Source organism: Dama dama, chromosome 3 (assembly GCF_033118175.1).
Source record: "Dama dama isolate Ldn47 chromosome 3, ASM3311817v1, whole genome shotgun sequence".
Taxonomy (NCBI): Eukaryota; Metazoa; Chordata; class Mammalia; order Artiodactyla; family Cervidae; genus Dama; species Dama dama.
In genome coordinates this window covers 42162407-42186618 of record NC_083683.1, presented here as the reverse complement: position 1 = coordinate 42186618, position 24212 = coordinate 42162407, and the positions used below count along the sequence as shown (strand labels likewise).

At 54.8% G+C, this 24212-nt stretch overlaps 1 protein-coding gene and 1 long non-coding RNA gene across 3 annotated transcripts; one reads left to right on the top strand and one right to left on the bottom strand.

Annotated features, from left to right (window-relative positions):
• Positions 1 to 1267: 1267 nt before the first annotated feature.
• Positions 1268 to 22380, bottom strand: ITGA5 (integrin subunit alpha 5). Its single transcript, XM_061126261.1, has 30 exons — positions 21917 to 22380; positions 15563 to 15693; positions 13898 to 14010; positions 13660 to 13780; positions 13393 to 13454; positions 13252 to 13297; positions 12873 to 12998; positions 12602 to 12646; positions 12423 to 12466; positions 10477 to 10533; positions 10248 to 10300; positions 9758 to 9966; positions 9292 to 9483; positions 9018 to 9063; positions 8744 to 8845; positions 8490 to 8545; positions 8202 to 8356; positions 7752 to 7889; positions 7553 to 7620; positions 7045 to 7195; positions 6867 to 6959; positions 6670 to 6749; positions 6498 to 6578; positions 6280 to 6385; positions 5776 to 5928; positions 4542 to 4628; positions 4318 to 4431; positions 3601 to 3702; positions 2940 to 3062; positions 1268 to 2357 (listed from the first exon to the last, which is right to left on the bottom strand). The coding sequence occupies exons 1-30, from the start codon at positions 22294 to 22296 to the stop codon at positions 2274 to 2276; spliced, it is 3318 nt and encodes a 1105-aa protein (XP_060982244.1). The 5' UTR covers positions 22297 to 22380; the 3' UTR covers positions 1268 to 2273.
• LOC133044689 (uncharacterized) lies at positions 15736 to 20579 on the top strand. Of its 2 annotated transcripts, XR_009690035.1 has the most exons (3): positions 15736 to 17977; positions 19554 to 19807; positions 20450 to 20579. It is a non-coding gene; the product is annotated as an uncharacterized LOC133044689 (long non-coding RNA). The 2 variants fall into 2 exon arrangements; XR_009690034.1 differs by lacking the exon at positions 15736 to 17977 and having other exon boundaries at positions 19093 to 19807.
• Positions 22381 to 24212: the final 1832 nt, after the last annotated feature.

The window sequence follows — 24212 nt, the reverse complement described above, 5'->3', positions numbered from 1 at the left end:
GCGAGTATGGGATTTCATTCTTGGAGAAGTCTCAGTGCCTTGCTATGCTACAGCTGTCATCCCTGGAAATACAGGGTAGCTCTTTGCCTCATCAGGTCTTGCCCTCTCTATAGTCCTTCGTTTATGGGTTCTGGGAAGAAGTTTCTGAGTTACAGAATTATTAAGAAGTTGACAATTGGAGTGTAGAGCAGGTTTGAATTCCAGGAGAGAGATTTTGAGATCATGCTGGAACTGCGAGGCAGGAGCCTAAGCTAATAAGAATTGTCTTGTTGATGGGGGAAGAGGGTGAGGAGGACCTCATACATAGCCTCCTGTCCCCAAATTCCCATAAATTTGTGACTGTGCTGCCCTCTGGTGGCTGACCTCAGTCTAGCAGGACATAGACACCTTTGCCTCTAACAATCCCGTTTGAATTTCAGCACCCCTCCCCATGCTCCTGCTGGACACTAGTTTAGGATAGGCCTCGAGGAGACAGAGGATGCTGAGGGGTTCCCTCACTTTATCTTCAAAGACCTGAACCGTCTGTCATGTTGGTTAAGAATGTGGGCTTTCACAGTCAGGCAAGGCTGAATTAGACTGTGACCTTGGGCAAGTTACATAACTTCTCTGGAACTCAATTTCCCCTCGTGTAAGTGGGGTTAATTGTGCCTGCCTCGCACATTTAATTTGGTAGAAATTAAATGAGATAATGTATGTAAACTAACATTCCCTCTACCCATCGGATTCATGGGGTCGCAGAGTCAGACACGACTGAGCGACTGAACTGAACTGAACTGAACTACCCATCGGAATACAATGGGTAATGAAAACAAAACACAAACCCAACTGGCTGTCTTCTGATTTAGTTCTGTGGCCTTTTCTCTCAACCCTTTTCATTATTCTAATTTCGGGAAGCCTAAGTGAGTCTTCTGGGCCATCTTCTTCCACCTTCAGCTCTGACCTCTCCCTTTCTTTGTATTCTTCCCTAACCCTCAAATCCAAAGAGAAGGAATTCCTCTCCCTGTTCTCTTAGAGGTGTTAGGATCGGATCTGGTGATCTGATGGGGCTGGGAGATGGGCAGGAGTCAAGCCCTGCTTTCACCCCTTCCATCATCTCTTCCATGTAAGAAAAGGTAACCCCAAAACTAGTTCCACAGTTCCTGGGGGGGGGGGTCATACTCCTGGCTCCCAGTGGAAAGAAACTGCAAGAAACATTTCCCATCCACCAAGCGGTCTGGTTCCAGGAAAGATCTGGAAAGAGTAGGGAGAAGACAGATTCCAGCTCTGATCAGTGGGGGCACCGGGCCGGGTTTATTGCACTTGCAACAGAGTTTAAATAAGTCCCGGGTGTCCGGAGCCGAGGTGAGGGGAGGGTTGGGTTGGGAGAGGAGGGGCAGCGTCAGTGCAGCTGGCGGGCAGAACCCAAACTCGCAGGCCCGGGACAGCAGGCTCCCCCTTTCTGCGGAGGACTGAGAGGGCCTATGTCCAGCCAGGGTTAAGGTTCCAGATCTTTTACCATCATGGCCCCTTCAGGGTCCTGGGCAATTCCTGACTTCTCCTGAGTCAGAGGTGGATTTGGTCTCCAGGCCCAGGTCTGGAGCAGGCTCAAATGTCCTGGATCTGCCAAGTTAGGTTACCAACATCTGAGTCTGGGTCCCAGATGAACTTCAGGCCCCAGAGGCCCCAGGTTCCATCTGGCCCTGTGAAAGTTCTGGTTCCCCTTGGAGCTGCTTCTGGGCCAGCGTGGATCCTGGTGTGGGATCTGTCCTGAGCTGGGCCTGGGGTGCCATCCATGGTTAGTGTTCTTTGTTGGCCCACCGGGGTGGGGGCTGTCCAGAGCTGCCATGTCTCGCTCCCCAGGTTCCAGGCTCTTAGCTGGGGGCTTCCTGTGGATCTCTGGCAAGGCCGACAACAGATCTCTGCGGGTTGGAGCTGGACAGGAAGTCCTGGCGCCACATCTGAGCCGGAGAACTGGGATTGGATCCCCTAGTTCTGGTTCCAAGGTGTTTTCAGGAAATTCTCCAAAATGCAAAGGTGGCAGGGAGGCTGGGGCCTCTGTCCCTGGATCTGAGTTCCCTCATCCATGAGGAGGGCATGTGTAAACGAGGGTCCTTCACAGTGCATGGGGGGAGGGGATCCCCAGCTCCTCACCTCCCGGCTCTGGCCCTTCAAGTATGTCTCTGGGCTGGGGAGAGGAGCTTCTCCCTGGCCCTCAGCACCTTCAGGAAGCGCCCAGCCCCCTCCCTGTCAGTAGACTGAGGGTGGGGGGAATGGGCCTTCAAGATTGGGAGGAATCAGGCATCGGAGGTGGCTGGAGGCTTGAGCTGAGCTTTTTCCATGGCGGTGCCATACGGGAGGGAGCGTTTGAAGAATCCGAGCTAATGAGAAGAAAGGAGAGAGAATTGAGTTACTTCTCTGCAGATCTTATTCCAGGAAGGTATGAAGATGACTTCAGTGCTTCCAATCTCCCCATCTTGCAAAAGTGGCCCAAATTCAGTCTGTGAAGACTACCTCTCCAAGAGGTCTAATGGGCCAGGAGGGCTTAGGCTGGGGTGCTTTGGTGTTGTAAAAATGCCCCCAGTTAAGCCAGGTTTGGCAAACAGATTTGAAGTCTCGCTGCATAGAAGTGGCTGCCTCTTGAGAAGGATTCTGAGGCTATTGCTAGAGTATGATCAATTAGTGACCGCTACCATGGGTTTGTGGAGCAGGTGACAGACACATATGCCACACACTGGCCACTTGTGAGTCACCTTCATTTTGAAAGTATTGGTAAACTTACCAGCTTGAGTCGAGAGAACTCTAAGCTAGGGGCTGTAGAATGAAAGAAGGGATGGTATAGGCAGTGTCCAGAGGGGATGCATGTGGCTGGAGAACTGGCCTGGAGGCACATACTAGGGAGGGTGCTGGGTCAAGGGCAGAACCTGGTGAGAGAAGGCCAAGTCGAGTAGGATGTGGCTGACCTTGTAGAGGATATAGATGAGGAGACCAAGGAGCAGGAGGCCAATGAGGATGGCTAAGATAATGATCCAGAGAGGGACTCCGTGGCTGCCTTCTGCCTTAATCCACTGCACAGCCGTGGCCACCTGGGGAGCAAGCCAGGAGAGATCACTGAAAAGCCACTGGTTCTTCCCACCCTACACTTGGCTCCCACTTCCCACTGGACTTAGAAACCCTCTCTCCCTTCCCACTTGAGGCTAACAGAATTCTGAACTTCAAATTTCTAAAATGTGCGTTATTGTTTCTTTCGGGCCTTCATACCTTTTCCTCGCCCCAGAAAAGATTCCTTTCCTGACCAGTTAGCCTGGTAGAGCCCAGGGATTCTTCAGGTCTTGCTTAAACATCACTTCTTCCAGAAAGCCTTTCCCAATTCTGCAAGTCTGTGTTCAAGTGTCCCTATGATGTGGTCCCATAAACATGCTGGTCCTTGTCACACAGTCTTCTTACTGCCCTGTCCATCTTGCTTATCATTGTATTCCCAGGACTTAGCACAGTGCCTGGCCCATAGCAGATGCTCAATCAATGTTTGTTACCATAATCAGTCCAGCCCCCATCATGTCCCAGTCCTTGTGCCAGGCCCAGAACCCTGTCTTCCTTGGCCCAGCCTGCTGGCCTTAGACTTACCTGCAGCTCCTTTTGGGGAAGCTGCCGAGGCAGGATTTTATAGGGCATCTTCAGGGCTTCATACACCGCCTCACACTGCAGGCTAAATGGCTGGTGCGCCCGCTGTGGGTGGGGGAAAGGTGTTCAGGGTGGCCCGTCTTGGCATCTGGAGGACATAGGGCTCCCCAGTTTCTGGCTCTGGTTATAATCTTTCCCTATTTTGAACTCATTCTCTGAATCTCTCTCTACATTCCTTATAAGAGAAAATAAATATGTAACTAAATAGTTATAACTGAACAGTAGATAATTAGATAACATCATGTTCAATAGAAAAAAAATTTCTTGAGTCATTAATATGGGTTAAGCACCTACGACAATGTTTAGCCCATAGTGTGCATTCAACAAATGACTACCATTTCCTGTTTACACATCTGCTTGCCTCTCCACGATGGATTCATCCTCAGTCTCTGTTTTTCTGTCCTTATTTGCCTGCTGGTCTCCCTCCAGCCCTCCCCTCCTCTGAATGGGCCAGAAAAGGGAAGCTGTCGCTCCCAGTGTGGCCACTAGGTGCCGCCAAGGACACACAGCCCTGTCAAAACAACAGTGAGGGAGGGGACTGGGGCTGCCTGGGTCCCCGTTACCAAAGCGGGTGGCTAGGGCAGTGGGGAAAGCGGGGGTCAGTCCAGCAGGCCTGAAGGTCAGGGGTCAGGGGTCAGGACTGAGGTGAGGCTTCCTCACCTGTAGGAAGGTCTTGGCCCAGACGCGGAAATGCAGTTGCAGACTTCGGCTCTCTTGCCGGTGGAGTGGCCCCAGCTCGCAGCGCAGCTTGAAACACTCTGCCTCTGGGCATTTCTGGGGAGAAATAGGAGGCTTGAACCATGACTTCTGCCCTTCTGGTGGCTCTGAGGACCCACGGAGGTATTCAACACTTGGGCACAGACCTCATTCCCAGGACAACTTACCAGAATCTGAGGCCCTGAGGAGGCAGGGCTCCGACCTGTAACATCCCGTCTTTGCAGCCGGTGGTGCTGGGAACCCTCGGGATCCAACTGCAAGAGGAAAGAGACCATTAGCAGCCTCTCCCACCTCATTACAGCATCTGAGTCAGCCTGCATCTGGGGTCTGCAGCAGCTTTGACCTGGTCTTCCATCCATGCAACTGACCACCTCCTATGGCAAGGCAGCAAGCTCGTTGTTGAAATAAGGAAACGAGTAAGATTTGGTCCCTGGAGTTTAGGAGGAGGTGATGTGTCAATAAATAATTAGGGCACTGACTCTGCCTTGAGGCCTTTGCACTGTCTGTTTCCTCTGCTTGGAATACTCTTTCTTGAGTCTTCACAAGCAGTTTCATCCTTATCTTTCATACTCAATTCACCTGTTCCCTCCTCAAGAAGTTTTCCCTGATGATTCAACTCAAACAGGTTCCTAGCTCCACCCCACCCCAGCATGTGAGCACTGCACTTTCATCACTTTTCAATATTTGTTCCTCTTCTAATTTTTATTGTTTATTGTGTGCACATGCTCAGTTGCTCAGTCATGTCCAACTCTTTGTGACCCCATGGACTGTGGTCCACCAGCCTCCTCTAACTATGGGATTTTCCAGGCAAGAAAACTGGAGTGGGTTGCCATTTCCTACTCCAGGGAATCTTCCCAATCCAGGGATAGAACTCTTGGCTCTTGCATCTCTTGCATTGACAGGAAGATTCTTTACCACTGTACCACCTGGGAAGCCTTACTGTTTATCATCACCCTCCTCTAACTTCATGAGAGTAGGGACCTTGTGAATTTTGGTTACTGTGATATTTCCTGAGCCGGTAACATGGTTCTGTAAAGTCATTCATTTAATTTAAATGTTGTCTATGAATAAAATGAACTTTAAAACAGACACTGGGGTCTAGGGGAGTGGGTCTGAAGAAGGCTTTCCAGAGGGGGTGGTGCTGAGCTGGGTCCTAGGAGTATGCCAGGGCATGGAGTCAGGAAAGGATACTTCAGGCAGAAAGACAGAAGTGCAGTGCTTAAAACAATCTTTTCCCCTCTCACGGCCTCAAGGGGTCTTGTGGGACTTCTGACTGCCTTCCAGTGGCCTAAGTCCTAGCTCCAGGCACATCCTCATTAGCTCCTCCAGGTCCCTGCGACCTTCCCCAACTACCACTGACTTGGTCCTCCCCAGCTCCCGGCCAGTCCCCAGGCCCCTCACCTCCAGGCCCTCTGGGTTGGGGGGGTGACTGGTGGTGCAGTTGCTGAGTCCTGTGACCCTGGTCACGTAGAGGAGCTGCTGGCCATCCAGAGCATGGGGACAGCTGAGCTCCAACACGCCCTGGCTAATGGAGCTGGGGCCCAGGTTGATGAGCTGAGGAGAAGAAGGCACAGTCATCATGGGAAGGGAGGCAGCGATTCTGCCCTGTTGAGACCCGGGTCCCAGTGGCCCACTCTTCCCTGCTCTGAGTCTCAGGAGTGAGGAAGGAAATCAACGGGCAGAGATGAAATCCTTTCCAGCCAACGCTCCTGGAGGTGGCTCCATCCTCCCTTCTAAGTCACTCAGTTGGCCAGTCTCTCACTGATCGGTGCAGGCCTTTACCTCTCCCTTCCCCCTCCTCCCCTCAGCCCCTCAGGCTGGCCCCAGCCATCTGTCACTCATACTGGCTCCTCCTTCCCTGTCATTCATTCTAGCCCCGCCCTCCATTCCCCGCAGCCCACTCACCTCATAGACATGGTGGACAGCTGGGCCCACGTCACCCTCCTCCTGCGGCTGGTCTTGGGGATGCCAGTCGCTCACCGGAAATAGCACTGCCTCGGGCTTGGAGACACTGCAGAAGAGGGTGGTTTAGAGGACAGTGGAAGGGACCCCATTTCATATGCCTTCTTTGCCAGAAGTCGGTCTCCCCTCCCAGAGACGCCCCATTTTGCCCGGGCACTGACCCGTTGAGAGAGACCTGGGCCTGAGCCTCCACCGAGAGCCGGAAGGAAACCACGTCGCTTTGCGAGTTGTTGAGATTCTTGCTGTGGGACGGAGGAGAGACTCTGATGGTGCTAGAGCCCAGCCAGAAGGTCACCTGCACCAGACTCCGCCCCTGCCCCGCCCCCTCCCTACCTGAGGATCTGGAAGTCAAACTGGATGGTTTTCTTCGTGTCCCTGAGGTGAGGGACTGTGAAGCGAAGGCCACCCCAGAGCTGCGGGACAGGGAGGACGGACAAGCGGGCTATTAGACCGGGTGTCTGCCACGTAAGACTGCAGCCCTCCTTCCCTTCCCCCCAGCTCAGCTCGGGGTGAGATGATCCCAGACTTACATTGGCCCCAGCCTTCATGGGGTTGCCCAGGTCACACACCAGCAGACGACTCTGGTTCACAGCAAAGTAGTCACAGCTCAGGCTGGAGAAGTTCTGGAGGTGGGGTGGGTGCAGATAAGGCTTCAGTGTCCCTCTGGCAGGGTCTCCTCCCAAGCCCCGCCTGTGGGTCCTCACTCACCCCTGGGTGTCTGACAAGTCCCGAGTACTCAGCCTCCGGAGGGGCCGTGACCCAAAGCTCTGCCTCGTAGGCGCCACCCTCACCCACATTCTGGGCGTGGAAAGTGAGGTTCAGAGAATTCTTGTCGCCCAGGTATACATGGTTCTGCTCCCTGGAGGGGACACACAGGGGTCAGGGACACTGGAGAATTAATTGCCGAGCCAGACAATGGGCCCTAACGATAATAATATAATAATAATAGACACCATTCACTGACTTCCAGCTTTATGGCAGGCATTAGGCTAGATGCTTTATGTAGATTATTTCATTTAATCCTTCCAAAAAGCTAGAGAAATAGATGCTATTATTCTCACTATACAAAGAAGTTGCGTAATTTCCCAAGGTCACACAGCCAGCTGATATGTTCCTCTTCTACTTTTCCACGTGCCAGGTGCTTCCAAGCTCCACGTGTCCTGCTAGGCGACTTTAGCATCTGGAACCCCCCAGCCTGACGTCAGCCTTCACTCACCCAAACACTTCCAGCTGTAGGTCTGGCACACAGATATTGTCTTCTCCACAGTCCAGCAAGATCTGAGCCTGGGGAGCGGGGCAGCCTTGAGAGGGGGAGTTGCGACTGCCTCCCAAGCTGTCGACTCTCCGCTCCAGGGCCCCGTCCCCAGGGGCCCAGGCCCCTCTCCTCCCGGCCTGTCTCCCCACCCTGCCCTCACCTTGTCCTCTATGCGGCTCTTGCTCTGGTAGTGTAGGACTGGCCGGAGGCCGTGGCTGTCCACTGGGGCTTGAGGGTCCAGGGAGAAATTGAGAGCGATGTGAATCGGGGAGAGTTTATCTCGAAACTCTGACTCGTTCTGGGGCCGGGAGTGGGGAGGGTTCACAGAGTCAGGGGACACAGGGGACTTGGCGGCCCTGCTCCTCATCCTCTCACATCTCCCTTTGTCCACGCAAGACCCTCAAGAATTTAGGTGTCCAAACGACCGTGCTCATTGCTTCTGAGGCAGCCTGGTTCCCAGCTCCTCGGACAAAAAGGCACCTTTCCCCAGCCTCCCAAAGTCCCAGGTCCTTCACTGGAATCTCTCAGTCCTCTTCCTTTCAGGAGGGGTCCCCAGTTCTATGTGGCCACCCTCCCCAAGCCAGTCCACACCCCGCCCTCCTGCCCCTACCCTGAGGTAGATCTTCATCTCTCTGCAGTCCTCCCGAGCCCCATTCTGGATGAGCAGGGTCTGGGTCAGGGTGGCCTGTCGGGAGGCCAGGAACAGCGCCCGCCGCACCCCGCCCTTCTGCTTCTGCCAGTCCAACTGGAGCTGCACCGTGAAGCCTGTGGCCACGCATGTACATTAAGGAGCATCTTCCCCTCCCTCCTAATTTATCCAGAGAGAAAAGAGGTCCCCAAGTGCCCAGCCCCTCCACCCCTGCCCCAGTGCCTGAAAGGTTCAGGCAGTCTCCCTCACCGATGGAGTCAGGAACGTGTTTTCCAGAAGCATTGAGGCAGAAGCTGAGGTTGATGCTAGAGGACCAAAAGGAAAGCTGGTATATTCAACTGGAACAGGCACCGTATTCTCTGCCTGCCTCCCAGACAGACCTGGACTGGGACAGTCCCATGTGCCCCCTTTCGAAGGCCTGCTCTCCCTCCCCACTTCCAGGCACGGATGAGGTACCCCCAGACTCCATCCTGCAATCTCCTGCCCCCACCCCCCCCACTCACCAAGTCACAGGGTTTCCCTCCAAGCTGCAGCTGTGCTCCTCTGGGTTGAACATGGCAGGAAAGATGGTGAGGGAGGCACTGGCAGACACGATGGGGCGACCCCTACCAAGAGTGAACGTGGGGGTCAAAGAACTAGGGCTCCTCAGGAACCTGGGCACAGGAAGCCGATGCCCAAGCCCCAGGATCCCAGTTTGTACACTTCCCCAAACTCAGCCCTACTGAGAAATCCCCCAGTTCCCGTGTCTCCCAGGCTTCCCCCTGCCCGAGTTCATACCTGTATACCACAGCCTTGTCTACACCAAAGGACCCCACAATCAGATCTGCAAGAAATCAAAAGAAACTACCCCTCACAGCAGGCCCCCAAACAGAATTCTTCCCAAGCCCTTCTAGCCGCATTGTTCAAGGAGGCTAAAGTGAGGGGGCATCGCCATCTGGTGGCATCATGCTAGAACTGCACCCAGGAGCTTAGGCAAATACAAATACGTTAGAGGCTAGGGGGTCTGTGACCAGCGAATTCTAAGGTGAAAGGGGCCTCGGGCACCACTCACCAGGGTATCCATTGCCATCTAGGTCTCGGCCTCCTCGAAGGGCAGAGCCAAAGAAGTCCGGCGTGTGGCCAGCTGCCCACAGGGGCAGCAGAACCTGGGAAGGCTTAGACGCCAGACCCCCTGGGCCCCCAGGGAATATAAACACCACTCCCTGCCGGTTCTCCCCACCAAAGGCAGCCCCAATGGCTACATCTGCAAGACACACAACACAAACCAGTCAGCAGGCCGGGAGTCCAGGAGTTCAGATCTCTACCACCAGACCCCAGGACCCAGGATCCGATTTTCCCATCTGTCATTCCCAGTATGCTAAACTCTTCAAGCCCCAAGATCTAGATATTGGGATTAAAATCCTCCAGGAGGCGCTGGGGGGTCCCGGTTATCTTATCTGACAGCCACCTCTCCCCAGATCCCTTCTGACTCAGGCCCCTGGCTCCTCCTCAGCCACTCCAGCCCATACAATGCTCACCATTGTAGCCATCCTGGTCTAGGTCCCCCAGGGGGGTCAGGGAGCTGCCGAACCGGCCAAACTCATCCTGGCCAGTGAGGGTCAGGGTGGGCGTGGGCTCCATGCCAGCCAGGCGCTGCAGGTAGATGTAGACCCTGCCCACCTCCTGCGGCCGCCCATCGGCTGTCCGCTCCATGAGCAGGGGCGCCCCTACCAGCAAGTCGTCCAGCCTGAGGATAGGGGAAACACCAGCATGCTGAGACCCTGCCGCTCCCCCTCCCCTCAGTCCCAGTGCCAGGAAAGCCCGGGCATCCTGGATTCCCGGCTCTTTTCCACCCAGGGGAGAGACCTGAGATCTTCTGGCTTTTGGCGCTCAGCTCTCTCCTTGCCCCTGAGCCGAGGGAATGCAGGCAGGAGGAGAATCCGGGGAGGAACTCTCCTTGTGTTTTTCTGTCCCACCCCCACTCCTCACCCCTGGGGAGGGCACCACTGTGCGTTCTCCACTACTCACCCATCCCCGTTGATGTCTGTGGCAGCCACTGCGTAGCCAAAATAGGAGGCCATCTGGGGGGGCGGACAGAGCGGCAGCGGCGGGTCAGTACCAGGGAGTCAATCAACAAGGGCTGTGGGGGGAAGTCAGGGACTCCAGGGAGCCTGAGAAGTTGGGCTGAGCTTACTGACTCAGGGCCAGGGCTTGGTTGGCAGAGGGCCAAGCTGGGTTGTAGAGGGGGTGTCCTCACCTGTTCCCCTGAAAAATTGTAGAGGGACCGGATGTCTGAGCCATTAAGGATGGTGACCTGGGGATGAGGAGATACACCCATTGATCCCAGACTCAGATGAATGGAGGACAAATGGGTACAGGATACCCAGGGGCAGTCATTCCTTGGAGACATAGACCACTTGTCCTGTAATTCCCTTCGGTGCTTTGCCTTCACCATAGTCTTATCTCTGTACTGGTAGCCCCATCTCATGGGGACTTCATTATTTTCCTCCATGTCACCTAGCAACCACTACTGACAGATTCCATACTTATCTGTCTGTTGTGCATCTGATCTACCTACTAGAATGTGAGATCATGAAGGCAGGAGCTCTTTTGTTCTTTGCTTTCTCCCCAGAGCTTAAAGTCATGCTTGGTGAGAGTAGACATTAATTATTAGCTGAATGATTGAAGCCTTATCCCTCAGCCCTCCCAAACCACATGCACTCATGTCTCTCCCATGTTGCCCCTTAGTGATGGGTGACACTGGTCTCTTGACTCCTCATTCTCTCCCCCCATCTTGCTGCTGTTCCTCTGGTGTGAGCCCTCCCCAAGGAATGCTGGAGAAAGCCCTGGTCTCCGCCTGCCTCGGACATTCCCTTCCCCTCACTGCCCTTCCCCACGGCACTGAGGCTGATCACCCTAGAGCTGGTCTAGGAGGGACACTGCTAGCTTGGAAAATTGTGGTGGTTCCCCGCAGCCATGGCCCAATCTCAGCTTATTGGCTGGTCCTCTGAGGCCCTGGAGAATCTGGACCCAACCTATCTGTTTTTGCCCAGCCTCTCTTTTTGTGTTTATTTGGCTGCACTGGGTCTTAGTTGTGGCATGCAGGATCTTTAGTTGTGAGATAAGGGATCTAGTTCCCTTATGTTCAGGGACTGAACCCAGACCCCTTGCATTGAAAGCATGGATTCATAACTACTGGAGTACCAAGGAATCCCCCAGTCTCTCTTTAGTTTCTCTATTGTCAGTCAGCCCATGCTGAACTGGCCTGAATTGTTTCCCTTTCCTTCCATGCCCTTCTCATGCTCCGGTCTAGGATGCTGTCTTTCCTCATCTCCTCTGGTCTTTCATAGAACCTTTTCTGATCCATCCCCACCCTAGAAAGGAGGTTATTACTCCCCCTAAACTGCTGTATCATCTTAACCACTTTCCTGAAATTTACGTTAGTGCAGAAAGAATGCTGACTTTGGAATAAAACAGGTCTGGTTTTAAATCTCTATCCAGCCACTTACTAACTGGGTGATCTTAAACAACTTACTTGGTCTCTTCCAGTCTCAGCTTTCTCATGTGTAAAATGTGACTGGTAATATCTCCCCCGATAAGCTTGTTGGGAAGAATAGAAATCATGAGTGGACAGCGCCCAATGCACTGAGGGGCTTATGCATAGGAGCTGCACGCTAGATTACCATCATATGTGTGTCTTATCTTACATACTTGATTAGAAGCCATACAAGATGGGGTGTGATGTCTTATTCATCTTCTTATCTCATACCTTGCCCTAATAAATGTTGGTAATTGAATGGACTCCTATGGCATTCTTATCTATACCCTTTTTAAAGCACTCGCCATGGTCTAATAATAACAACTACAGTTGTACCCTGCCTAAGAGTTCACTAAGTACTTTCACGTGCCTTATCTCACTTCATCCTTACAAGAGCCTTGTGAGGTCAGAACTATTATTATCCCATTATTTAGAGAAGAGTAAGGCTCAGAGAGGTTAAGCAGACTCAAGATTTTTACAGAATGAAGTGGGATAGGAACAAATCACAGATTCATCCAGAGTAAGTGCCAGAACTTGAACCCTGGTCTGACCCAAGAGCCTGTGTTCTGATCCACTTTTTGAGCCCTCCCAAATCACCATGCATGGTTCTTTGTGATTAGGCAGGGGAGGGGGTTGAGGGGAGGGAGGGTCAGGCTGGGCCTTACATAGCCGTAGGTGAGGTTCCCTTTGGGCACACCAGCAACGAAGTCTGGAAAGGGAAGAGAAGATTGCAGGCTAAGTGCAGGGGAAGGGGAGTCAGACAAAAATGTCTCAGTCCTTGGGGCTCCAGATCTGGGGTCTCCATCTGCCCCCTCCCTTGGCCCCAGACTGGGGACGCACTCACCTTCTCTATCATCACCACTGAATTCACCCACAGCCACAGAGTATCCTGGTGGACAGGTGGATGGATATTAGGTTTCTTGCTTTGGGGAACCCTCTGTCCTGGCCCATCCTCAATCCCTTCCCCACCCCTACTGAGCCTTCATAGTCAGCCCACACATGACACATGGGGTGGGGGGCTGGGGATGCCTGGGTGGTAGAAGGGAGGTGAGGGGTGAGGACAGGGGCCCCCTGAGGTTCTCCCCCTGCAGCTCCCACCCCATTTGCTCACTCACCCAGGTAGCTGTCATCGTAGATGGAACTGGCCTGGCGAGTCTGCAGCTGCCCCCGAACTGGGTTGATCAGGTACCCGGGATAATAGGATTCTGCAATCTGCTCCTGGGTGGCGGACAGGATCTGGCCTGGAGAAGGGGATAAGGAGGGGATGGCCCAAGGAGGAGGCGGCAGGGAGTGGGGCACTGGGGGCTGACTGGGGAGATATTCAGGAGGGGAAGCTTTTGGAGGGTGGTGGGAGAGGACAGGTAAGTCTCAGAGGACAGGAAGAGGAGTATTGGGACAGGGGCAGAGGAAGGAAAGATTGTGATCTTGGGCTGGGAGAGGGATGAGAGGCCGGGAGCGGGAGACAGATGCAGGGACAGCAGAGGAAGGACTCACCTTGCCAGAAATAGCTCCCTGGTCCACCCAGGACCACACGCCCAGTCTGTGCAGGGGAAGAAGGTGAGTCTGCATCTGGTCCTGATTCCCCTGCATCCACCACCCACAGCCAGGTTCCTCTCCTCCCAGATCCCCTCTCACCTTGGTGAACTCGGCACTGAAGCCCCCTTGGCAGTAACCCTGTCCCGCTTCTTGGCTGAAATCTGCAAGAGGAGAAGGTGGTGGGAAGATGCTCTGCACAGACGGGTCACGCAGGAAAGAGCAGAGAGTTTGGGGAAGGCAGGGGGAGAGGGGGCCCTAGAAAGGACCTCCCTGGACTAGACAGTGGGCTATCAAGGCTGTTGGGGGGTGGGGGATTGTGAGGACTCAGAGAAGGCAGATGCGGGACTCACGCCACCCCTGCCCTACCTGAGCGGCAGGGTGCATACTCCAGAATGCGGGTGAAGTTGCCTGTGGAGAGGTAGCAGGTGCCCACGGGATCACTCTGCGGCTCCTTCTCGGTGCGCCAGCTGTAGAGGGGAGCACAGGCCTGGGAGGGCCCAGGAGGAGGAGGCGCTAGGTTTAGTCCAACAGGGCCTGTCTTCCCTCCCTCCTCACTGTGCTGTTACCCTCAACCACTCCCCCTCCTGCCCATCGTGGCCCTCACCAAGATGGAGGAGCCATGGGCTCGCACTGTCGCTCCAAACCACTGCAGGGACTTGTACTCCACAGGCTCCTCTCCCTCTGGGCTGGACGTTGAGGACTCCAAGATCCGAGAGCCTTGGGGAAGTGAGAAAGTGGGGTCATGCCAGCCGTGGGCAGCCGAGCCTTAGAGCAGCCCATGCCCTCAGCCTGGGGGTACCTCGGCACTTGCAAGCCCTGAGCCCATGACTCACGGGGGGGAAAGTGAGGAAGGGTCTTGACAATCTGCTTGTTGTGGCCTGACTCATCTTCCGCTGCGTGTGTGCACATACACCCATGTGTGCACATAGGCACATGCGCACACACACAGCCTGGGGTTTCTAGAGCTGCAGTCCCCTGATGTGCTTGCCTCCTTACCCAGCTGGGACAAGGATGCTGTGATAAGGTGGGGAAGAATGGCTATTTCCTGAGAGGGCAACCCTCTGGGTGCACTTCTGTCTACACCTGGGCTTGTGTCTTAGCACCTGTTCTATGTCCTTGACCTTTCTTACACCTCTGGATCTCTGCCCTATGTCTGTGTGTGTGTTCATGCATCTATCTGTCTCTATCCTTCCAAGCCCTCTCTGCCTTTCTTTTTTTTTTTTCCTCTCTGCTTTTCTTATTCCTTTGCTCCTCACCTGTCATTCAGATTAAAAAAATAATAATAATCAGGGACTTCCCTGGTGGTTCAGTGGTTAAGAATCCATTTTACAATGCAGGGGACATGGGTTCCATACCTGGTCAGGGAACTAAGATCTCACACACTTCAGAGCAACTAAGCCTGTGCACCACAACTAGAGTGTCTGTGTACCTCAATGAAAGATCTACCCGATTGCCACGACTAAGACTGGATGCAGCCACATAAATATACTTAAAAAAAAAAAAAAATTGGTTTTGTGCTCTTACACCACCCCTCCCTCACTGTCTCTCTTTTCATGCTCTCCTCTTTTGTCTCCTCACCCCAGTTATCTATGGAGCCAGACTGCTCAAGTTCATATCCACGCTCCACCTCTTATTAGCTGTGTGACCTTAGACAAGTTACTTAACCCATTTCCTATAAAATGGGGATAATCATACCTCATGCCCTCATTCAAAGGATGAAGTGCGTTAGTATGTGTAAAGTGCCGACAACAGTGCCCAGTGCATAGCAAGTGCTCTTCAAGTGTTAGCTTGTTATAACTATTTCTCAGCCTGTCTCCCGTGGTCCATCTCTGCATCTACTTGGGACCTTAAGCTCCTTGAGGTCGGTGGCTTAATCATGTTTCAATCCCCTGCAGCACACAGCACAGAGCCTGGCACCCATTATCACTTAGTCAGTGCTTAGTTAAAAGAACTGGAATAGGTTCTGTGACTCTCCCTGTCTTTGTGTTACTGCCCTGGCCTCCCAGAGTGTGGGTGATTCAGGGAAAATGAGAGCCACATGTTTCTGAATCATGCCCGCCCTCCTTGGGCTGGGCTGGACTGGGAACGTGGTGTGAGTGCCACGGGGAGCCGCCGCACCGCTGCGGCGCTGAGCTGGAGTCCCAGAGCCCGGGAGCACGTGGCCCTGGAACTGGTTAGGCTCCGCCCCGCGCTCCAGATCCCGCCCGGGCCCCGCCCCCCAGCCTCAGTCCCACCCTTTAGTCCCTCCCCGACCAGCGAAGCGGGTTACCTTTGCTGTCAAATTCAATGGGGGTGCACTGTGTCGGGCTGGTGCCCCAGGGACAGAGGTAGACGGCACCGCCCTGCAGCACTCCCGGCTGGCTGGTGTTAGCCTTGGGCGCCCCCACCAGCACGCTGACCCTGCGGAGGGGAAAGGAGAGGCATTTCAGGGGGGCTCCTAACTCTTCTACAGTCTCCCCAGGCGGGGAGGGGCTGGCTGGGGGTGGGATAGATGCCCCCCGAGTTGTATTTATATCTCAGAAGATGCCACGGATGCCAGAGGCACAGGCTGGAGTCAGGCGGTCCCCATGTGCCGCTGTCACTAACACAGCCCCTCCTCCCCCTCCCCTCACCCTCTCCTTTCCTACCTTCCCCTGTCATTAGGAGGAGGAACCAGAGTCAATTCTGGGAAGGGGTTGGGGCCAGAGGGCCTGGACCCCAACTTCCCCATCTCCCCTATGGACCTGCGAAGACTGGAGGTGCAGCCCCTGGAACCCCAGGGTCCTTTTACCTACCCTCTGCTCCCAAGCCAATGCCCTTCTCTGGGCAAGACCCAGGCGTCCGGCTGCCCAGCCCTGGGGTGTGTAGGAGGAAAATGTGAGACTTGGAAATCAGGCAGTAGAAGTGGAGAGAGGCCCTGGAGGATGGTGAAAACAGACTGTTCCCCGGGGCCTGGGCCTGCCCTCACCCTGGGCTCTGGTGGGACCTTCCCATCCTGGCTGGATCTCTGTCTCAGCCTCTTAACACCTTTCCCATACGCCATCCCTCAAGTCTGGATTCAGATCTCGGTCTGCTGGGTCTTAGTTCTGGACACGGTGCCTCATCTCCCCCTGAGATGAGAAGGTTGCCTTTGCTGGGGGTCCTCTGTAATGGGGTGGTGTGAGGGAAGGTCCTGGGTAATCTTCCTGCCTCTGGCTCTGCCTCTATCACTTCTGGGTCCTTAGCCTCCAAGGCCTCAGTGCAGCTGGCAGCCCTCTGGGCTTTCTCCTCAAGTCTCCCATGAGGACCGCATCTGGCAGCCAGGGCAACTGACCCAGTGTCCCTGCCAGCCTTGGCCTCTGCTCTCCTCTCATATCTGCCTCTGGCATTGCTTCTCAGTCTGTTCCTCTGCTCTATGACTGCTTGTTCTTTTGGTTTTAGTTTTAGGTCTGTCCCCCTCTGTCTTTCTGTCTCACATCTTGGCGTTCTCTATCTCTGTTGGATTCCGGCCCCTTTCAGCTCTCAGCACCCCCAGTACCAACCCTTTTCTTGATATTTGGATCCCTTCATCAGCCTTTCTTACCAGGAGTCCCCAAGTCTGAGATTATGATAGAGATCACAAAATCAGGGGTGTGTGAGACAGGGGGATGGGATGGGAGACAGGATGGGTGGGGGAGGGGTGAAGGGGTGGTGTCCAAGAGGAATAGGAATGGGAACACCAGAGGGATGGGCTCCAAGGGACTGAGGTGAGGGTGGCTGGACCAGAGGATGAGGACAGAGGAGGGAGAAGAAAGGGTCCATAAGAACAGGAGGGGAGGCCGGAGAGAGAGTTCCTGGAGTGAAGGGGGGTGGGGTGCCAGCCTGGGTTACCCTGGGGACAGGAAATGTTTACTGCCTGTGGCTTCCTGTCTGTTTCCAACCTCTCACTTCTCCGTTTGTCTCCCACCCGCCTGCTGGGCCCCACCCCTCTCACTTAGGCGGTACAGCTAGTTGGGGGTGGGTGGGAGCTGCCTACTCAGAGGCACAGTGATCCGGTTGCCTGCCAGGCCTAGTAGGTGAGGTTGGTGTTGGGGAGAGGTTGCCTTGCCTGGGGCTGGGGGAGGAGAGAGGGGTGCAACCCTCCATAGCAGAGGCAGCCCCAGAAAACAGCAGTGGTACAGGAGTTCTGGGGTCGGGCACTAGCTCAGTGGAGACTTGGGAATACCTGCTTCCTCTGGGTGAAGAGGTTGTGATGGTTACCTCAAAGTCTTCTGGAGCTCTGATACTCTTCCAGGCCTTGGCCAAGGGACCCTACTCCCACTCTTGATTCTCCCACCACTTCCCTGGGTGGGGGAAGCAAAGCCTGAGTGTTCCTGGGTTGGCCTGAGGAAGTTTGTGGCGGGGCGGGAAGGTGTGAGAGGGGCCTTACAAGGTTTATAAATCCCACAGGCTTGTGCGACAGGGGCCTAGGCTGTGGCCGAGTGAAGGTTCAAGGGATCTGGCACGCAGGCGATGGACACAGATCCCGACCCAGACCTGCCCTGTGCCTCCTGTGGCTTACAACTGAAGATGCAGTGGTCCTTCCTTCCCAGCTCCTCCAAGTCCAGTCAATAGTGCCCTCCCCCACTGCCGAGCAAGGCACCCGGTGTCTGGGGTGGCACCTCACACAGCTTATCCTTATTCTCCCACTCCAAGTTCCTGCTTCCTAAATCCTACAGCAGATGGATCCTACTAGGGGTCCAAGAAGGTAACAACGGAGGGTCCTTGGGCTATTTTCATTATTTCAGAAAGCCTAACGGAAATCATGCATTTACCTGATAAGGCAGCCCGGGCTAATTAAAACCTCAAGTGTTATTTGCTTTGGGCTGTAATTATATCAATTCCTGTGGGGAACCTGGTTATCTCATATTGGTCAGAAGTTCTGATTGGCAGCTATGGATGTCTTCTTGTTCTAAATTCTAGTTGATAAAAAACAGGAAAAAGGAATTAATTATTCCTTCCTCAGTGCAGCGTGGCAGATAAACTCTTCCAAACTATGGAGACCAAGGGAAGAAGTAATTGCCATAATTTATCCTGAAACCTCAGAACCCTGGTATTCTAGAGTTGGTTCTTGGAGACACAGGCTGCCCCAGCGGGAGGACACCGAGGAGGGCATCTCTGGGATTGAAGACTTTCTTGTAGAAGCCTCAGGGCTTACCACATGGAGTAAGCGGAAGCCAGTTTGGCCCTGACACTGCTCCCCTTCTTCTTTCAGAGCGATCTCTTGTCTCTGTTTTATGTAGAATGCCCCCGTAAGATGTCATTTGAATTAGAAAGAAAAAGAAAGGAAGGAAGAAAAGAAAAAAGAAAGAAAGGAAGGAAGATGGAAAAGAAGAAAGAAAACTTTAACAAAAAATACAGCTTATCCAGTCCCACATCCTCATTGTACAGAGGGGGAAACTAAGTCCCAGTGAAGTTAAGTCACATGTCCAGGATCACTCAGAATCTTTTCCAATGGAAGAGCCAGAAGCCAGGAGTCCTGTTACCTGGTCTACCCTGTTGCCAGTTTGTCCCCTCCTCTCCACTATCTCGCCAGTCAGGCTTCTGATTAACCAAGTTCCTGTTCAATACATGGTTACTGTTTGACTCTGATGGCCTAACAAGGTCGGGGGTGGAGGGTAGCAAACGGACCGGACTCAGCTCCTGCAGGTCCTACAGCAGCCCGGGCCAGGCCAGAGGAAACACCTGGTTCTGGGTCCCCCAGCATCCTCTCCAGGGAGATGCCTGGCTGGCTGAGGAGGAAGAACTGCCTCTACTTGTGGCAGTACTACAAAGGGCTGAGGAGGTAGGCTAAGGCTGGTGCACCTTTTAAGCGCACGTCTTGGGCCAAGTTACTGACTTCCCCTTTCCAAGACTTGAATTCTCTACCTGTAAGATGATGGGTTGCCCTTGGATAGTCTCTAAACAAACTTCTAGTTCTAACCTTCTATGACTCCTGAAGCTTCAGTTCATATATATATACACACAATGGGGACAATAAAGCTTCATCTGTCTAAGGCAAGGATTTTTGTAATGATCCAACAGAAAAATTGGTAGAAAATGCAAATAAATGTGCTTATAGCTATCATGCTATAAGCAAATACTAAAAGCAAATAAGAAATGGTGAAAAACTTAGACAAAGAACTAGGTGGTGTCCAGGGAGGAGGGAACCAGAAACAAATAGGTACCTCATAAAAGTCATGCCTCCCATGTACACTGATCACCCTCTGTGGACCAGGTCCCTTTATATATACTGTCTCAATTAGTCCTCAGAACAGCCTCATAGGTAGGTGTCTGATTTTCAGGAGAAGATCAGGTTCCAGGATTGAAGTCTTGAGTAGCTCACCCCAGGTCACACAAAGAACAAGTAAGAGGTGGGGCCTGGACGCACACCCAGCTCAACCTGACTTAAAGCCTGGCCCTTCCCTACCGTGGAACTCCTCTGTGGAACTTCTCTCGGTGCTTACCCTGCCCTCTGATGCTGTTTCAGTTTCCACCAAGAGAGGTGAGGGAGGGGGCCAAGAACACCGAGGCCCTCCCTCTCCAGCCATGGTCCCAGGTGAGGGGCTCTGTTTGTCCCCTGCAGGGAGGAGGGCTTGGAGGCCCAGCTGTAGTGGGGAGGGAGGTCACTGGGGAGGTGGAATGTTCCGAGTCCTATTCTAAGAGAGCTTTGTACAGAGAAAACGAGAGGGGGAGGTGTGCAAGCTGGACACCTGGGTTCTCTTGGGAGGAGAGATGAGCAGAAGGGGAGGGGGAGGGGTTGAGAATGCTGGGTCCTGCTCTAGAAAAGGGCTTTGGGGACTACAGGATCAGGCCAGGGGCCAAACAGACACCTAGGGAACCCAGAATGTATGAAAGTCCAGATGTTTCAGAGGCCTGTTTTAAAAGGGAGATGACACTCTTGTTAGGTGGGGGTTGGGTAAGAGGAAGGTAAAGAGCCAGATAACTGACCCCAGCCCTGGTGCCCTGATGTGGGGAAGGATCCCATCCCCTCCCTCCCTCTTCTCTACTCCATTAGGGTTGTGGTAAGCAGTTTGAGGGGGCCTGGGGGAGGCCAGGCCTGGCAGAGACTCCAGGCCAGGGTGATGCAATGGGGTTTGGGCAAGAGGCCAGGGGGGTGGGGTGGGGGTTGGGTGGGGACCTTGAATAGTCCAGAACCAACAGCTGGAGCCTAACCATCTTTCTTTTTTCCCATCCTCAGGTCCTCCAGACAAAGGAGAAATCTGTCCCTGTACCCAAGTGGAATTACCTACATTAACCCCTTTTCTCCAAAGGGAAAGGAAATGAGTAGATACCAGCTAACTGTATGTGTAAAAACAGTTCACCTCTGACAGAGAGTCTATCAAACCTGGATACCAGGGGTGGCTGTGGTGGTGGTGAAGGCCAGTGGTGAGGGGCGATGGTGAGGAGCAGTGGGGGGTTCAGAGCCCAGAGATGTACAAAGAGGACTCCTTCAGAGGTCGAGGATCAGTCACCTGGCACCCGGGAGTCCCTGTCCCAGACCGGGGGCAGCTTCCTTCTCCTCTTACTACCCCTCACTCCCCACATTTAAGCAAACACCCTTGTTTTCATGTTGCCTGGCTTGTCTCCCCAAGCCTGTGGGCTCCTCGTCTTCCCGGCACACAGGATCCAGGCTGCTTGTTACCCTGCTGAGTTGGGAACCGGGATCCTCCTTGGAGACTTTCCGGTCTCTGAAGTCCTGTGTTCTGACACTCTTGGGCCCTCGGAGCCCACGTCTCCTCAGCTTCCGACCCCAGCCCCAGAAGTCCCGGTCTCAGTTCAGCTCCAGCCGACTAGCTACAGGAAATCAGCTTTTCTCTTCCTCCCAAGAGCTAGAGGAAGAGGGAAACCGCCCACCCCCCTTCACGCGCGCACACACACCCCTCCCGACACATCCCAGTACCCGCCCTTGGCTGAGCCAGCCCCCAGCCCCAGTTCCCCCCAAGACCAGAGTCCCGGGATTCTCCCAACTTCCCGGATCCCCGCGTCTGAACAGAGATGCGGTGGGGGGTGGCGGGCAGAGTAGGAGACCGAGGAGGAAGGGGAGGGAGCCGCCATCCCCCTCCCGGGTCTTTCCCAGTCTGAGTTGAGGGGGGAGGGGAGGATGAGGCTGGCCCCCATTTAACCTCCGGGACCCTTTCAGCCTCCGACTTCCTTCTTACTACACACACACACCACACAGCTCATTCTGCTTCGACAAGTCCTCTCTGAGCACAATGGCCCTCGGGGGTCCCGGGGTCCCCCAGTGCTCCAAAAAGCCTCCTGGCCTCCGCGCCCCCTCTCCGTCCCCACCCGCCTCCGGTCCCCGCGGTTCTCCAGTCTCAACCAGAGACCCTCTGCTTTCCTTTCCCGCGCCCTCCTCTCTCTTGGCCGCAAGACCACTGCCCAGACTTCTCCAGCTTGCAGCTTCGTGTCCTCTCCCCACCCCACACATGTCTCTCCGCTGATCGCTCTAACTCCTGCCCCCCCACCACGCCGGCCACTGTCCCCTCCCTACTCCAGAGCGGGCCCCCAACTTTAGCGCGGGCCCCCAACTCCAGCCCCAGTTCTTCCAAACTCCGCCTCCCAAACTCAAGCCTCGGTCCCCTCCAGACTCCAGCCGCGCCCCCAGTCTCTAGGCGCGCACCCCCGCCCTCCGCCAGCCCGCCGCCAACCCTCCTCAACTCACCCGTCCGTCCCCGGCCGGTAAAACTCCACCGAGAAGCCGAAGAAGGAGCCCGGGGGCCCGGAGAGCACTGCCGGGGCCTCCGCGTCTAAATTGAAGCCCCCGACCCGGGGCGGCGGCGGCAGCAGCAGCAGCAGCAGCAGCAGCGGCAACAACGGCAGCAGCCGGGGTCCGCGCCGGGCGCCCCGGCGCAGCTGCACGGCGTGGAGAGGGGACCCTGGCGTCCGGCTCCCCATAGCGCCCGCTCTTCCCTGTCCTGGGGCCACCGACCCGGAGCCGCTTCCTAAACCTCCCAGAGGCGAATGACTCAACGCGGGGAGGAGTTTGCCAAACTCCCGGCTGAGCCCTCCCCCCGCCTGCCGGGGGGGCGGGCGGGGGGGCATTCCTGGGTCCCTGGAACGCTGAGCCCGCGCCCCCCACCCCGAAGGGGCGTGGGGGGGGGCTGCACCTCTCCACTTCCCTCGTCCCAGCCCCAGCTGGAGGCCGGTTGTCTGGACTGGGTCAGACTGGGCGGGTTTGGGCTCTCCCCCTCCTTCTCTCTGCTTCCCCCTCCTTCCTCTCGCATCCTTTCCAGATGTACAACGTAAACGCTCGGAAAAGGAGTCGGAAAAAGGGAGTGGAGAATTTCCTAATGAGGAAAGGAATCACCTCTGGAGGGCGGAGGGAGTGTGAAATATGTGTGTGGGGTCTCCCCCACTAATTCAGGGAGGAGACTCCGGGGTCTAAAGAGAGAGGAGACACCTCTGGCAGCTGGCCAACTGGGATTCCCCCTTGCCTTCCGGGGCCACGGGGTGCCTGGGTCCCAGCCAGCTGGATTTGGGACTCAGGAGTTGAGGTACAGAATGCTCCCAGTCAGCCTGATCTGACGGAGGACCTACACCGCTCTCCGCTCCCCGCGCCCCACCCCCAAGTTGCTAGAATTGAAAACCCAGGAGTCCAGGAGTTTGCGGTTATTCACCAGGAGATTACTGGTCCAAGCCTCCCTCTTTTTGGTTGTAAGAGTCCCTTCCTAGAATCTGAAGGTTGACCAAGAGCCTGGTGGTTGTGGAGAAGGGGTTGCTTTGGCCCCTCTGTGTCTTCTTGATTAAACTGGCCTGACTGCTACAAACCCGGAGAACTGTAGGAAGGGACGGGGTTGGGGTTGGGGTAACGATGGGGGTAGTGTTTTGCAAAGGGGCTCAACATTTGGCGTCTATTGCTCTTATGCCCTGGGAGCTGGAACCCAGGACCCCATTCGCCCAAGATTCCCTATGAATGTAGAGGAAGCGACTGTAGCCAGAGAAGGCAGTGACCCCCCTGCCCACCCCTTCCCCCAGTCCTGGCTCTGTGTGATGAGATCACCTTTCAGAATTCTAGTCTTTATCTCAGTCTGGGGGAGGGGGACCAAGGGGCCTAGATTCTCTCCTAACCTCCTCTCCTTTCCAGCCCTCTTCCTGTCTTTTTCCTGCAGGACTCCACCTCTTCCAGAATAATACACACCGCCCCCCCCCCCCCCCCCTCGGAACTCTGACCCTTCTCTTCCCCATTCTGGCTTGGGGGACTCAGAATGCAAGTGCCCAGAATCAATACTTTTTCCTTTGCTAAGAGTCTCCTCCTCAAACTCCACTTCCTGTCCCAGAGCACCCAGCTGTTTTTTTAAAAGCCCCTCTCCAGAGTCAGCTGCAGCCCAAGGGAGAGGCCAGCTGGTCAGACTGTGGGGTGATGCTGGCTCTGGTCCCACTCTCACATCTGCAGGTCCTGACCCTCTCTTAGGCGAGGAACCCAAAGAATCTCCCGGTCAGGATCTTAAAGCCCAGCATTACCGCGAAGGTAACCTGTAGGTGAAAACTACTCAAGCCGAAGGCTGAGACCCTCTCTGGGAGGAGACACGTTGAAGCCTGACTGTGTATAACCCAGCAGAGCACGTGTGTGTGAACCCAACTCGTTCCTTTTTCAGCTCAGGCTCAAGCTCTCCAGATTTTCCCAGGGTCTGGGAGCTTGGGTTGGGGGTGGGGAGGGGTACAGGGAGGGAGGTGTGTGACTCAGCTCCTCCCAGGAGCCTTGGTGAGGGACAGGGGACATAGCGTCCTGCCCCAGTCCTCCTCCCCACTCCACCCCCCCAGCTTGGCCAAGTCAAACAGGCCCCCTCCCTGCGTCCATTCCCTGCTCCTGTTTACACCGGGAGCCCCTTAGTCATTCTCTGGCTGGCTTTTCTCCTCTCCCCAATATCCCTCCTCTCTTGGCTCTCTCTGCCCTTATAAGTCCTCTCCCAGTGGCCCCAACACCTCCTGCCTTTCCTCTCACCATGCCTGACTCTGCC

Excerpts from the sequence above, each read along its gene's own strand:
- ITGA5 (XM_061126261.1), bottom strand. The coding sequence starts at position 22,296 with ATGCCCCCCCGCCCGCCCCCCCGGCAGGCGGGGGGAGGGCTCAGCCGG. Across the intron at positions 13,455-13,659 it reads GTATGCACCCTGCCGCTCAG|ATTTCAGCCAAGAAGCGGGA; the intron begins GTAGGGCAGGGG and ends CTCCTCTTGCAG. Across the intron at positions 6,579-6,669 it reads TTTGACTTCCAGATCCTCAG|CAAGAATCTCAACAACTCGC; the intron begins GTAGGGAGGGGG and ends TCCGTCCCACAG.